This window comes from Amblyomma mixtum, chromosome 1 (assembly GCF_055824585.1).
Source record: "Amblyomma mixtum isolate Tamu chromosome 1, ASM5582458v1, whole genome shotgun sequence".
NCBI classification, from domain to species: domain Eukaryota; kingdom Metazoa; phylum Arthropoda; class Arachnida; order Ixodida; family Ixodidae; genus Amblyomma; species Amblyomma mixtum.
In genome coordinates, this window is record NC_143012.1 from 312,678,313 (window position 1) to 312,693,299 (window position 14,987).

The 14,987-nt window shown below is 42.8% G+C and overlaps 1 protein-coding gene across 1 annotated transcript in view; it reads left to right on the forward strand.

Moving 5' to 3' along the window:
- Positions 1 to 14,987, forward strand: part of LOC149372463 (uncharacterized) — a 32,464-nt gene that overhangs the window by 10,601 nt on the left and 6,876 nt on the right. Inside the window, exons 6-17 of the mRNA XM_089566953.1 lie at positions 189 to 355; positions 1,522 to 1,650; positions 4,083 to 4,154; positions 6,413 to 6,503; positions 7,389 to 7,550; positions 8,610 to 8,789; positions 9,695 to 9,839; positions 11,347 to 11,468; positions 12,309 to 12,434; positions 13,477 to 13,558; positions 13,647 to 13,750; positions 14,594 to 14,701. Of these exons, the coding sequence (XP_089423079.1) occupies positions 189 to 355; positions 1,522 to 1,650; positions 4,083 to 4,154; positions 6,413 to 6,503; positions 7,389 to 7,550; positions 8,610 to 8,789; positions 9,695 to 9,839; positions 11,347 to 11,468; positions 12,309 to 12,434; positions 13,477 to 13,558; positions 13,647 to 13,750; positions 14,594 to 14,701 (1,488 nt within the window). The remainder of the gene's footprint in view (positions 1 to 188; positions 356 to 1,521; positions 1,651 to 4,082; positions 4,155 to 6,412; positions 6,504 to 7,388; positions 7,551 to 8,609; positions 8,790 to 9,694; positions 9,840 to 11,346; positions 11,469 to 12,308; positions 12,435 to 13,476; positions 13,559 to 13,646; positions 13,751 to 14,593; positions 14,702 to 14,987) is intronic.

The window sequence follows — 14,987 nt, forward strand, 5'->3', positions numbered from 1 at the left end:
CAATTGTGCTGCACACAACGGACTATGTGTAGCTTTTTTTCTTGAGCAATATATGGGATTGGTCGGTAATGGGAAAGCATGCTTTCCATATCCTTGCTACAACTGTGTACATCGAAATAAATCTGTAAAGCACGTGTTGAAAGAATAGACAAAACTGCAAATAATTCTTTTTTTTTTTTTTTTTTCAGTTGAGAAGCTATGGTGTGTTGGATTCAACAGCTTTGATCAATTCAGAAAATGCAGCTGATTTTGTGTTCCGCATCTCGTCCTCGGATGGCCTTGTGATATTGGGAGATGGCGCCACTATGCAGCTGGCATCTACAGAAGTGATGCTGGGAAGAGATGAATTCTGCCGGTAATTTTTGACAATTCATTACCGTAAATTCATTAAACGGACTGACTACTGAATTTTAAACACACAGCTTTTCTAACACAATGTAAAACTTATCATCTAAGGTGCTTCATTCCGCAACAGTTTTGTTACAAACACTGTAGAAGATTTTTACTGAGAATTTTTTTATCACTAGATGCACCTGTGTTTATGTATCCCGATGCTGAAAACCATAATCACCAAGCTCTATGGCAATTGCACACCAGCAAACGTGATTTGCAAACACTAATATGTCTCGCCCACCAGACAGTTATTACACGTTTTGGTATAGAGCAGCGTCCATTTGTGTTTCCACAGCCACACCCAAAGCTGTCAAGGCACAGTGACGTACTCCTTGTATATGAAAGTTTTAATGGAACGTTGTTACCGCTTCATCCAAGAAATTGGAAACACAGGCACCATCTAGTGACAAAAGCTAAAAGCTAATAGCAATAATGAGCATTGAAGCTATGCATTGTGAAGCTTGGCAACTACTTGAGTTGCGATGTATCCGCACAATGTAGAATTATTATTGCCCTTTTGTTCCAGAACTTCTCAAAACTTACCAACTGCACCAAAATGCACTGCATCAAATTCCATTTTTGTGGTTGGTGCAAAGTGTGAAGACACTTCAGCTGTTCCTTTGCGTATTGACAACTTATGCAGAGCTGTGCTTTTGCTGCCTCCATACCATCTGAAAGTAGCGAATTATGATGCCTGTTTTAAGTTATGCCTGTGGCTTAGGTGTTTTCAAAAGACAGCCAAAAAGTCACAGGATGAGATCTGTCTGTGGAAAGTGCTTGCATCTAGAGCAAACGCTTAATTACTAGCTTCCTAAAGACTAGCTGTCACTACAGCGAGATTGTTATGTAGAAAAAATGCAGCCGAAGTCATGGAAAATGCCTAAAGCACTAATAAGCTGCAACACCTTCAAATCTGACAAGTCTCGAACAATACTTCTTGCATCATGAAAAGCAAAGTTTTCCTCACTTTTCTACCCTTTTATAAAATATATCAGAATACGGCTACTGCTGCAACTTTAAGCTGAAGCATTCTGTTGTGCTGAAGCATTCCTGAAGAGGAACTTATGGAGAAACTAAGCCTGGTCTGATGAAGGTAAAATTGTGGCCATGTGTTTCTTGCCATTGTAGGGCCTTTCTTGAAATGCCTGGCGTGGACAAGAACTTAGTTGCTCCAGGGTGGGTGGACAACCATTACCGGTGGATTGTGTGGAAGTTGGCATCGATGGAACTGCATTGCCCTGAAGTCTTTGGAGGCAGGTGGGTTGCCAGTGCCGGAAATGGAAACCTTCCTTTCTTTCTTGCACTTTTGCTCTGTCACGTTCAGCATCAGTTCAGTGTATTTCAGGCAGCTAAAAATAGCTTGTTCGAAACTGCAACCCCACCATGTGCTAGCCTTGTAAGCTATCTTAGTGGGTCGGCCAGCTGTTGCATTGTGGCGTTTGCAGTTGTAATTTGTGGACCGTGACAAATTTAGCTTTAACTACAAAGATTTTCTGAAGGCTTTACAGCATCCCTTTAAGGCTGTAAAGAGGTAGATAGGGTTAATGTTAAGAGCCAGGGAGAGAGCAGAGTGGGTGAGGAAATGAACACAAGTTAACAATATCCTAGCTGAAATTAAATAAGTAGAGACACCTAATTTCAATCGCATCTTTTCTTCTTTGTAATGATGCCTAACACATTACTATATGTGAATCACCACGTGGTATTCGCCTACAACTACTAAATAATTTATAATTTGAATTTCTTCTCTCACTTGTTTCAGTTTTAGTACCAATAGCCGAGCCATGGCTGTGACGTCAAAGGTCAGTATAGGTCATGTGAGCCATGAAGAAAACTGCAATATTATCGTTTCTCCTTAACTTGTAATTCTGGCTCTTGAGGTAGGCTGGCTTTAATGTTGTAAATCAAAACGACCTAGCAGTGATTATATTGCAGTTTTTTTTCATGCCTCATGTCACCTGTACTGACGTTTGACATCATAGCCATTGCTCAGTTGTTGAAACCAGAACCGAAACAGGTGAGAAAAGACATTCAATTATGAATTATACAGAAGTCGAAGGCAAATGCCATGTGGAAATCTATGTATACTAATGTTTTAGACATCATTACGAAGAAAACACAGAACCAAAAATTTAGGAGCATTCAGGTGGTGGTTTTTTGGTTCGGAGCACATTCGAAGCAAATTTGAAGCGAATGTTTTGAACATTTCTGACACACACACAAAAAAAGGTTGAACAGTACAATAAGCATTTTCAAAATTGCGTGGTTTACTAACACACAAGGCTGTTACATGAAAAAAAGAGAGAGAGAGAGCGCATTGAAGCTGTGTTGACTTTCTGCAGAAATTGCTGTCGGAAATTGAGGGAGTCGACCTGTATGCGGTGCCGACAGCGGTGCGATTTATGCTTTATGCGGTATGATTTATGGGGTGTGAGACCTTTCAGTGGGACCTCAGGCTGCATCTGCTAATTGCGTTGTTCCACGGCTGTTGCTTTTTAAACGATGACTCCATGAACACCCGCTACGCATATGCACCGCGCGCCCAGCGCCAGCCCGCATTGTCAGTTTTGTAGCGTGGGCTACATTGGCCACAGTCTCGCCGTTTCGCGTGCTCCCTCTGTCGACCATACTGCGCATGTGTGAGGAGCGAGTGACGTCACTGCACACAGCTGGCACGCCTCGCCGCGCGCGTTCGCCGGCGCAGAGCCACGTGACGTCACTGCTCACGCTATGTATATCCTGGTATAGCAGAGCTAAGCCACTGCCAACTTTTTCCAGAGTCATTTGATGAGTTCAACTTTCGGATAATTTGAACATTTTTTCCAGTCCCTTGAAGTTCGAATTGACGAGCCTTTATTGTACTTTGAGATTTTACTGGTGTTGGCAGACTCCAGAAAACCGGTCAGTTGTTTTAATCAGTGAGCTGGTTAGTAAGCTGCTGCTAAGCTAACATTTTAACTGTTAGAGTCTATGTGCAATTAGACATTTTTAGAGTCTTTGTGCAATTAGAGATTTGTAGCTGGCTGTTAGGAAAAGCCATATCAGTGTTTTATCGTTTTGGAAATGCGATTTTCGTTGGTGTTGTGGCTCTACAAACTTTTGTCATTTCTTATTCATTTTGAAAATCGCACACACGTCATGAGTGCTCAGCGGCGTTCATCAGTTTGCATCACTCCGTGACACAGGTGCCATGTGAGTCTTGTGACTTTCTCTGCTACACTTTGGCTGGCACAGCAAGCAGCAGTGAATGCTTACCACGGACGGGGGATTTTAAAATCGCGCTAGAAATGGCTAAAGTTTCTTGAACCACAGCTCTGAGGGCAATTGAGTTTTCAGAGTTATAGAAACTGATTATGGAACTATTTCTGACTGCCAACCACAAATCTCTAATTGCAACCAGGCACCTAACTCGAACAGTTGAAAAACTACTGGAATTTAATTAGGCTGCTTACTGGTTAATATGATTCACCGGGTTTGTGGTGTCTACCGACACCAGTATTACAATGATGCCAGAGCCGCAGTGTTACCTAAAAGAAAACCTATTTTTAATTATTAGTGGCAGGCTTCCATGAAGCACCTGGCATATGATCCTGTATTGGTATTGTAATTAAATCTTTATGAATGAAACTGTACTTAGACACACTTTGAATAGTTTACCACTGTGACGCTATGCGTGTTATTTTTTACAGCTCACTGACACCTGATCAAGTCATGTTTCAGCTGAAGTACAGATATGACATTGAAATCGACAACAGCTGTCGGTAAGATTTTGTTAGAATATTGCCTGGGTTTGAACTTGTCTTCAGGCTATTCTAATTTTGTTTTGCATAATTACTTGTTAATGAAAATAAACAAAACTAAATCAAGACTGCTATTAAGATACTGGTTTCCAAAGTTAGGCCACTTCTGCGCTGGTTTGAAATACTTATTTGTTATTAAGAAGCCCACAGAAAGGATAGAAAATAGAAGTGCAGTAGAATCTCGCTGTTGGGTTCCTGGTTGCTGCGCTTTCCCGGCTGTTACGTTTTCGTGAGTCCGCCCCATCCAAGCTCCCATAGAAACTCATGCAATACAGACTCTGCTGTTACATTGCAACTGTAACAACAAGCATACTTAGGCGCGTATCGTGTTGTAGCTCCACTGCTGTGTGGCATGGTGCAAACGACCAAAAGCGCGAAAACGAAACTATGCTGCAGCAACACCATGCTGCACGAGGTGCGGTTGCGCGGGTTGGCTCCGAGGCTTTTGTTTCTGTCATCCGTGTTTTCTTTGTCATCGGAAGCCTAAAAGTGCGATCTTTAGGTTCCAATTAACGAGGATTGTGTAGGATTAAAGCGGCTATCGTGAAAATACCTAGTGCAGAAACGTGCACGCGTGCCCAAACTTTGCCTGCTCTATGTGCCCACCTTCCGTGCTGGCTCGCTTTTACCAGCAGCTGCTCAGGCAGATGAAGAGCTATTGCAGGGCACTTAGGACCTTCTGTGTGCGAACGATCGCGAGGAACACAAGGTCTTGCAACTTCCAGAGGGTCATGTTCCCCTTACTAGAAGTAAAACAGAAACAGAAAAAACGGCAGGTACCGACATATATATTTTTTTCATGCGCACTTCCCGGCTACTACGTTTCCCAGTTGGTATTTCTTTTCGCGCGGCCCTGTGAAAAACGTAACAGTGGGGTTCTACTATGTTCGAACAGTGTGAGCATTATCCTACAGTAATTAGGTAAAAATACAGTGTATACAAAATGCAAAATACAATATATGTAATGTCTTTGTTCTTAGTCTTTTCTTTTTTTTCTCCCGGAATTCGGAGGTAAAAGTCTGGTTACATTCTATGAGCTCGAATTCGGGGTAAAATCAGGTCATTCAACAGAAATTTCCATAGTTCAGGTTTTTTTTTTTTGGCTCATTTTTTTTCAACAAAATACAATATACTATGAGCACTGGTGTTCGTGCAGCATGTGAAATGCTTTATTTATTATTCTCATTATTTCATGGGCAATGTAGAAATGGCAGCTTGTACTTTTTTTTTGTCTATTGCAATTTGTTTCGTCGCGGAAAAACAGATCTCTATGCAGCACTTCCACGTTCATGTAAAATCTGCCAACCATCGTTTGTACACTGCGAAAGCGATTCATTCAACATCGCAGTGGCTATTTCAAACAGACATGAGCCTTGGAGCTGGATGCTGATAGCATGAGGTTCTTGACACAGTGGTGCCGATGAGATGTCTGGTCCATGCCCATGCTTTGGCCTTTCACTTCTAAATCACACTTTTCAAACTTACCCTCAAATTAAGCCTTGTCATGAATAACAAGTGTTAAAAATGGTTTAAGATCACCAGGTGACTGAGAACAACCATCTAGATTAAGCACAAGATATCCACTAATTTCCATGCGGTGTCTTCAGCTTCGAGCACTGGAGAACATGCTTTCTACAGAAAATGCATTTTCAAGTAGAAATCAGGTTTTACCCAATTTTTAATACATCGATTCGGGGCGCTGGAATCGGGTGAAATTGGGTTTTACCTGAAAACAAAGGGCAGTAATTTTATTATGCTACATAAAGTACCCTTCGGCAGAATAAGATTTAAAGATTTTTTTTGTTTCTATACATGCAATTGAATCGGTTTTTTTTACGCGATACAAAATGGCTAAAAAATGATGTGGTTGATTCGTGAAATTGGTCTTTGCAGTTAAACTTTTTCGGTGGGCATGTGTTCGTGCAAGGATTGTCAGCAAGATAAGTTACTTCTTTAGATGTGCTCGTGACAGAGCGTAAGGAAACAGCGACTAACAGTATTTAAAAATTTTTTTGACATACACTCACTTTGAGGCTTTTTAAGAACCCACTACGTGACGCAATCAAAGGCACTACGATCGTTACAGGACTCCTCCTTGATTAGGCCAACACCAATTAGGCCAATTTGTTTATTTGTTCTTTAAGCTGGCTGGCAGGTAATTGTTGTCAACTTGTCTCATTTTTGCCTCCTTTTCTTTGCCTGTTACATTGACTCTGTAGATCAGCACTGCGCAAAATATATGAGAAAGACGATGTCTCTAGTAAGACACTGGTGCTGTGTGTGTCAGCAGTGGTATGCAAGGAGGATGGGGTAAGTGCATTTACTGCTGTATTTCAGCCTTTAATGTGTGCTGATTTATTGTGTTAATTTCTGCTCATTTCATTTATTCGATAAATTCCTGTTCATAAATGTGCTGTAACAGAAATTTTTCAAAGCATTATGTGTATATGCATTGATATTTTCAGGATTAATATCTTTCACTGCATGGTCTCCAGTAGTTTCTTACTAAGTTGAAACACTCCTCAACAAACTCATGAATTATTTGCTCATATTGGCATGCAACTCTGCCATTATTTTTTATTTTTCTACCAGTTTCAGTTAATGTTTGCATTTTACTTTCGAGGCTTCTGCCCTTTAAATGCAATGTACATTTTCTTGATGTGTCTACTGTTTTACTGAACAGAAACAATAACAAGCCAAAGAGCCTGACTCTAAAACCAAAAAAACAATATGTGCTATTGGTAACCTGGAGCTGTCCGATAGAAGTGTTCTCCAGTAAAAAACTTTTTAAAACCCGCCGCGGTGGCTCAGTGGTTACGGCGCTCGGCTGCTGGTCCAAAAGACGCGGGTTCGATCCCGGCCGCGGCAGACGAATTTTGATGGAGGCGAAATTCTAGAGGCCCGTGTACTGTGTGATGTCAGGACACGTTAAAGAACCCCAGGTGGTCGAAATTTCCGGAGCCCTTCACTACGGCGTCCCTCATAGCCTGAGTCGCTTCGGAACGTTAAATTCCAATAAACCAAACCAAAAAACTTTTTAAATGCTCTATAAGTTTGTACCTGCTTCTGCAATAAATGTTTCTAGGATGGGTATCATTTGCTACTGTATCTAAACCATGAGTTAAACACACCGTGGTGCTCCTGGTTTTTGCATCATGATTTAAGCGAGGATTCCTTCATGTAACTATTTTGCAGGTGGTGCATTTGGAGCTCACTGATGGCTGGTACAGCATCCGTGCCGAACTTGATAAACCCCTGTCAAACCTGGCCTCTGCACAGCGTATTTTTGTTGGCCTGAAGCTGATAATATCAGGAGCAGAGCTGGTGGGCACTGCTGAAGCCTGCAGCCCGCTAGAGGTGGGTCTGTTCATCGTGCCTGCCTGCTGGGTTGTTTGTATGCCCTTCTAGAAGCTTTTTCCCGATTGGTTTTTCGGCTACAAAATACCTCTAGGGGTAAAATGCGACAGCAAGAGCTATATTGCGCCAGTCCCACTTTCACTTGCATAATTTCATCTTCCTTTTGATACAGCTGGTTGTATTCTGAGTTCTTTGGTTGAAAGTTCCTTCCATGGCAAACACAGCTATTCTGAATAGTGAAAGGGTGATGGTGACAAATGTGGCCTTGTTTTTTGTCAGAGAGATCAATGTGTTGCCTTCAGTCCACGCCATTAGCTACAGTTGTGACCATGTAATTTCTTATGTATGTTTGCCTTTAATCTTTGTCCTTGCAGTTTAAAAAACTATTACCACAGTTCAACACATGCTCTCACTTTGAAGTATAGATAGCTCCTCTGAATATGTGCTTACAGGGACACTGGGTCTATTGTGAATATGGAGCATTACTCCTTGTAACTATGAACACTTGATTTAATAATTGCTTTTAACCTAACTTGTTGCCTTCTTTCTCTCTAACCACCGTGGTGGTTCAGTGGCTTTAGATTTTGGCTGCTCATTGCAAGGTCGCGGGATCAGATCTTGGAAGTGGCGGCCACATTTCTATGGAGGTGAAATGCTGCCCGTGTGGTTTGCGATGTCAGTACACGTTGAAGTATCCCAGGTTGTCTAAACTAATTTGAAGCCCTTTACTACAGTGCCCCTCATAGCCCATGTGTCACTTCAGGAAGTTGAACCCCGCATTCCAGTATCAGTCTTTCTCTACATGCGCACTGAAGTAACATGCACAAACAATGCGTGCTAACTAGCTTATACTAATAGTGCACAACAGATGCAACATATAGTTTTTGTTGAGCAAGTTCTTATTTACTAATTATGTTCCAGACATCTAGTGTGGTGCTGCTGTAAGGAATGTTAGCGGCCGTCACAAGCACTGCGTGGTTCATTTACTGCTAGCCAGCAGGAATTCCGTTTAGATGTCCTTTAGCATATTTGTACCGGATGTGGCCTCCTCCCACCCAGGCACCCAAAGAGGTGGCACTGAAGATAAGCTACAACTCCACACGGCGTGCATGCTGGGATGCACGAATGGGATACTTTGGGGTGCCAAGGCCCTTCCGTGTTCCCCTTGCCTCCTTGCACCCCAAGGGGGGCCTTGTAGGGAGGGTGGACTGCCTGGTGATCAGGGCCTACCCAGTCATGGTGAGTGTGTCTTACAGAACGGCTCACATAAGGAATGACTAGCACACAATATAGTTCATCATAAAGATCGCCTCAACTAGTACACTGTGGCGAGCATTCTGGCCCTCACAACAGCAACGGGCTAAGAAGTCATCAGGCCGCCACTCTTACATGGTGTGGTTTGTGTGTCCCTTTAAATGACTTAACTCTTTGTGCTTTGCTTTCTTTTTCCTACCCAATACATTACTGCACCAATGTTTTAAGAGGCTATTGTACTTTAATTGCTTTTCGAACATTGCTTAGTGCAGCCAGTGTGGAGCTATATACGATATGTATAGCCCAGTAGCTAAGATAAATTTGAGACCCTTAATGCAATGAATTAATGCAAAGCATCAGTTTCTACACTGCAAGGATCAGATCCAACTTGCAGTGCTTGGTTTATTGCATCATACGTTTCTGACAGCCCTCGGGGTGAACAATTTTTTAGGTGCATAGAGAATTTCTTTAGTTTTGCTAAGTTTGCTTCTTTGAACTTGTGGAACACTGCCTTCCAGCCTTTCATGCTTACAGTTAGCAACACCAATTGTCAGTTCATCATTTGTGTTGGCATGGCGTGAAGGAGCAGTTATTAAGAGGACAAAAGTCAGCTTGGAGACAAATCTTTTAAAACTAAACTTGAACACAATATACAAGAGAAACCAACTTCATGTCTGCACTAAAGTACTGTCACAACTGAGAATAAAGGAGGCTGGAAAAAACAAAGACGCAAAGGAAACAACAACAAAAGAATAAGTGCCACAAATGCTGGAATATACAGCAGTGACACTGGTGCCAGCATTTTATCTGAGGCAAGTTCACACTTATCAGTGCCTTCTTTTATGATGATGAATGCAGCAGAAATATTGCGCACGCCTGCTCTGTTTCAGTATCTGGAAATGCTCCCCAATGGCACGGGTGTGATGAGGCGTGAAAAGGAGGAGCTGGCAATTGCAGCAAAGCACGAGAAGCTACGAGCTGCCTTCGTCGAAAAGCTGACAGCCGAGGTTCTTTCGCAGGTGGAGAAATCAGACTGTACGTAATTCTTGTTGAACTTTCTTTGTGTCTTTACAATCATGACTCTCTGTTTTGATTGCACGTTTACACTTTATTGCCTGCACCCAGAATCTTGCAAGTGATGCTTGAGAAAAGTCTGCAATTTTTCATTACATGCAGTTTTTGCGTGAAGACTTCAAAGGACTATGGAGAATGGAAACCACAATGAGAAATGTAGATGAAATCACCTTGCAAATGTTCACAGTAAACCCCAGCTACCGGAAATCAGAAACGCAAAATAAAATGTCGCGATCGTGCTGATCATGCGACCGCGACATCAGCCGTCACCATCTCCGCCATGGCTTGCATGACTGCGCTATGTGGGGTGGGGGCCTTCCTGCGTGTCCCCTCTCTCTCGGTCTGCTTGGTCACCTTGCTCTAGGACGGACTCTTCGCCCCGCGTCGCTGGCGCTCTCTACCGTTTCCACTCTGCATATGTCAGCAGTCGGCGTCAGAATCGCTAGCAACCGAGCGGCTGTGATGGGCGCACAATGCTCGTCCCATGTACTTTTTTCTTTGTCCTGTTTTATGCTGCTTTTGAGCATGAGAATAATGCAATGCCACCTAGTGTGAGGTTATGAAAGTGAAAGCTGTGAGCTGCTTTTAATACATAGAGGCACTGACGGAGCTGGAGCATGGCACGTGTCAACTGCATTCGCCTGTTGCGATTATAGACATTCCTTTCGTGGCAATTTGTGTTTTATTGCCATAAAACTTTTGCCTGGTTCAGCGGAATTTCAAGTAATGCAGCTCAAGCAAATAGATAATTGGCGTAGTGAGTTTCTTAAATCAGGGTCAACGGAGACAACAGCTTCGTTGCATGGAGTTCAGAAGTACTTGCGCTTCAGTCGTAGCGGCATTGGGGGAATCGAGAAGCTTCATAACATCAAAGAATTCGCTATGTGGAGGTGCCCATTTTGTCGTTCTGAAATTGGTGGGAAGTGAGTGCTACATGTTTTTCATGCGCCTCTCATCTCCACTTACAATTTCAAATGAAAGAGTAATGACTTCAAATAATGACTTCACACTCACAAGCTGACTGATATAACAGCTGAAGATGACCTTGATTGACTCACTGCTTTTCAGTTTTGGTTTGCATGGAGACATCGAACACGGCAAGCAATTAAATTCCCGTGCAATCATCTATTTGGTCAGTTCGTGAAAGTGTTGCCGAATCATGTAGATTTTGTAAATTTTTTGTGCCCACTACTGCACTGACGTGCAAAATAGAGAGTGCTGCATGTAAGGGGTGAAAATTAAAGATTGTTCATTTTATTTGTATATTTATTCTTGCTGTAAGCCATTTACAAAGCTCCTTTTTCTAGCACATTGCCATGCCAGCTTTCTGATGTCATGAAGTTTTTTGGATGCATTAGCTTTGTGAATGGCTGCCTGCTATGCTGTTTTTGCATGAAATGCAAACTGTGCCGCTGAATTTGGCTGAGAAAGTTTTGTTTGACTCTTTTTATGGCTGGCCGCATTGCAGCAGAGGAACTGCCACTGTCTGGAATTCGGATGTCATTCTCAGTCAAGCAAATCCAAGGGCTTAACTCTGGCAGAGACATATGGAAGGCCATTAGAAACTCTTCAGACCCTTCAGAAATTGAGGTGAGAGTTTTATTTTAAATTTTTCTTTCAACTTAATGTCTCATTTGAATGGCTCCCACATGCACTCATGCAGTTTATGTATGAGTGCATGTGCATGGTTAATAAGAAACTTCTAGGACTGGTGGGGGAGGGGTTGAGCTGGATTTCGGAGGAGGGAGGTGAGGGGGCGGGCTCCCCCCCCCCCCCCCCCCCCCCCCCCACCTTGGATGCGTGCCTTATGTGCACTGACATAGCAGTACACAGGCCTCTAGCGTTTTGCTTCCATCGAAATGCAACCGCTGTGGCCGGGATCGAACCCACGTCTTTCGGGTCAGCAGCCGAGCCCCATAACCACTGAGCCACTGCGGCGACCACCCAACTGGGAGCTGCGAGTGGGTAGAGAGCACTTGACAGGCTTGCCGATGTGCAACGTGCACTCTTAGACGTGGCTAGCGCTCTTTCTGGTCACGTGGTTTCGCTTTAGGTCAATCGCATCCTCAAAATGGCTTGCATTGCAGCAGCAACGATAATGGCATCTTCGAAAATCTAAAAACTGATGTGGATATTACTTACTGAGGAGCTACAAGCCTCTCAGTAAATAAGGAGCCTAGTGGTAATATAGTTAAAAGTTAAGTCTCAACATTAGTTAACCAGCCTGCTAGTTAGCACATCTTAGCTGTATTCTGATGCACTGCACTGCTGACAATGCTGGACTGAAAAAAATGCTCTTCTAAGTCAGAAACCTACATTTAAAAACTGCTGACAGTCTTGGTGAAACACTGATGTATAGATGTCACTGAAAAAAAAAATAATGTGGGTGCTTTGCAGACTTGATGCGCAGAAGTGCTTTTCTCTTTTCAGCGACTCTTGACTGAAGAGCAACTTCGACTGCTGAGAAGTTTCCAGGAGGAGCAGCTGTGCATACGCCAGACCACTATTCAGCAGAAACTTGAAAATGCCCTTCAGGCAGCCACAGATGAAAACAAGGTGGACTTCCTTTTTCCGCTTTTTTATTGAAATCTTTTTAGACAAGGGAAGGGAAAAAAGGGGCACGTTATGACATACATGACCGAAGCCAACAGTCAGCAAAACCAAGAGCATAGGGGATGTATTTTTTTAAATAATTTGTCGTGTTCATCAGTGGGAGCTTAATAGGGTAATTATTTTTAAAGATAAATGATTACAAAGCAGAAGAGAAAACAACCACAAGCCATCGGTGGGATCCGAACCCACGACCTCCGAATTAGGGCAGCCGTCGCCATAGCTTCGTTGGTAGAGCATTTGTGCGTAAGTCGCCCTCCTGCTACGCTTGCCTTCTCTCGGTATCTAGTCCATTCATACTAGTGGGTTATTTTTAAAACTTTTGTTAGGCATATCTTGATTGAATTAATTCAACGATCTATTACTATTAGCATAGCTTCTTTACCTGTTTGATCATCAGGAGTGCTCAAAAACTTCATGGTGTAAATTTTGCATGCAATCTAATGAACCAACTGAAGATTAGTAGTATCTGGACTGGTTGTACTCAGAATGTCTTTCCATGCCCTGTACAAGGCTGATGAAATACCAGATGAGAGACAGATTTCTGCCTTTCACACATGCTGAGAAACGCATACGGACGGGCCCGATGAACTAGAAATGAACTTGATCAGAGTGGCTGTTTGGGCGAGTTGGTATGCTGAGAAAGTTTGGGCACTCTATGGTAATGGCCTTTACTTGTTGCGATGTGTTCACCAGAGACGTTTGTGTGAAAAATATTTTAACAATGCACTTTTTTTTTGGTGCTAGAGAAAGAACATTTTGAACAGATATACACTTTCAAAACAAGTACTTTGTTTGATTTTTTTTGCTTTGTAATGACTTGTTTCCTCAACTTGGTGATTAGAATGTTAAGTAATCAATATCATTTCATTAACGCAGTACAAAAATACCCCTGCAGAACCCTGTAGCAACAATGCGTTGGTTTCATAAGTCTTTTTTAGGCTGTACTATCTGGTCCTTTTCTGATGACTGTGCCTCAATTTTCAAGTGTCCCAAGGAGAGAGTCGTGATACCCGTCCTAAAAGTACTGCTTGGTGGCATCCACGAGGCAGACTTGCGCAAGAATATCTGTGAGTAAACTTCAGACACTGTTGGACAAGTCACGGGGTGGATTAAGCACCAGAAGATTCTTGTTTCTGACACTCTTTCATCGTTCAGGCTGCCTCATCTCCGTGTGGAGGCCAACTGATGACACCCGAGAAATGCTGAAGCAAGGAAAGGCTCTTTCCATCTACAGTGTCAATGTTACGACTCCAAGGCAAGTCCAGACATTCGTGAATTATGACGTAAAAATGCAGAGCTATGAGACAGTTGTTGTGCAGTGGTATTTTTAGGTGAGAGCATGTGTGTGTGTGTGTGTGTGTGTGTGTGGGAGGGGAGATGGCTGAATGATTGATGTGCAAGCGACTTATGCCAATGGCTGATGTTATTGTTTTTTTAGAACCAGAGCTTGCTTATAAATTTAGGACAAAGAAAATGCTTAATAGATAATAAATAATAATGCATAATAAATTATGCATAATAAATTATGCATAATAAATAATGCATAATAAATAATGCATAATAAATTGGTTTTTGAGGAAAGGAAATGGCGCAGTACCTGTCTCACATATCTTGGTGGACCGTAAGGGAAAGGAGGGAGGTGGGAGTGAAAGAAAAAAGAGAGAAAGAGGTGCCGTAGTGGAGGTCTCCAGAATAATTTCGACCACCTGGGGATCTTTAATGTGCACTGACATCGCACAGCACACGGGCACATCTTGCGTTTTGGTTCGAACCGGGTACTCCGGCTTGGTAGACGAGCGCCTTACCACTGAGCCACCGCTGCGGGTGAAAATGCTTGCCCTGTTCTTGAATTTTGTACAGCCTCATCCACAACCACTTGCTCTGACTCAGCCTGGGGCAGTTGCTTTATGAAGTTTATGCTTTTTGAGGTTTATGAGGTTCAACGTCCCAAAGCGACTCAGGCTGTGAGGGATGCCCTAGTGGAGGGCTCTGGATAATTTCGACCACCCGGAATTCTTGTCTATTTGTGTCGATTGCAGACTCGCATCACTTCACAATTACAATCAAAGCTTCCTTTTAAAAAAAAAATGCCTTGCAGGAAGGTGCTGCCTGATGTGCAAAACAGTGCTGTGGAGTTGTCGACAACAAAAATGACACAGCTGGAGCCAGCAGAATGTCCCGACCACGTTCGCATTTACTACATGCGGCAGGTAAGCAAGCAGCCATGGTTGACGGAGACTGAGAGCTTCTGTGATATATTCACAATAACACATGCGCGCTTCTACAGCGATAATTGTAGATGTTGATATCCTCGATTTTTTACACCATATTTCACCCTGTAGTCTCTGTGGGCAGTGACATGTGAAAAATTCACAGGTACACCTAATTACATTGTGTTGGCAATGCAATAGATCAGAAGCTGTTGATGAATTTTGCATCAAGTTTTGCGTCATTCTTTCGTGGCTGTGTTTTGCAGACCCCTACACGTCTGTCTGC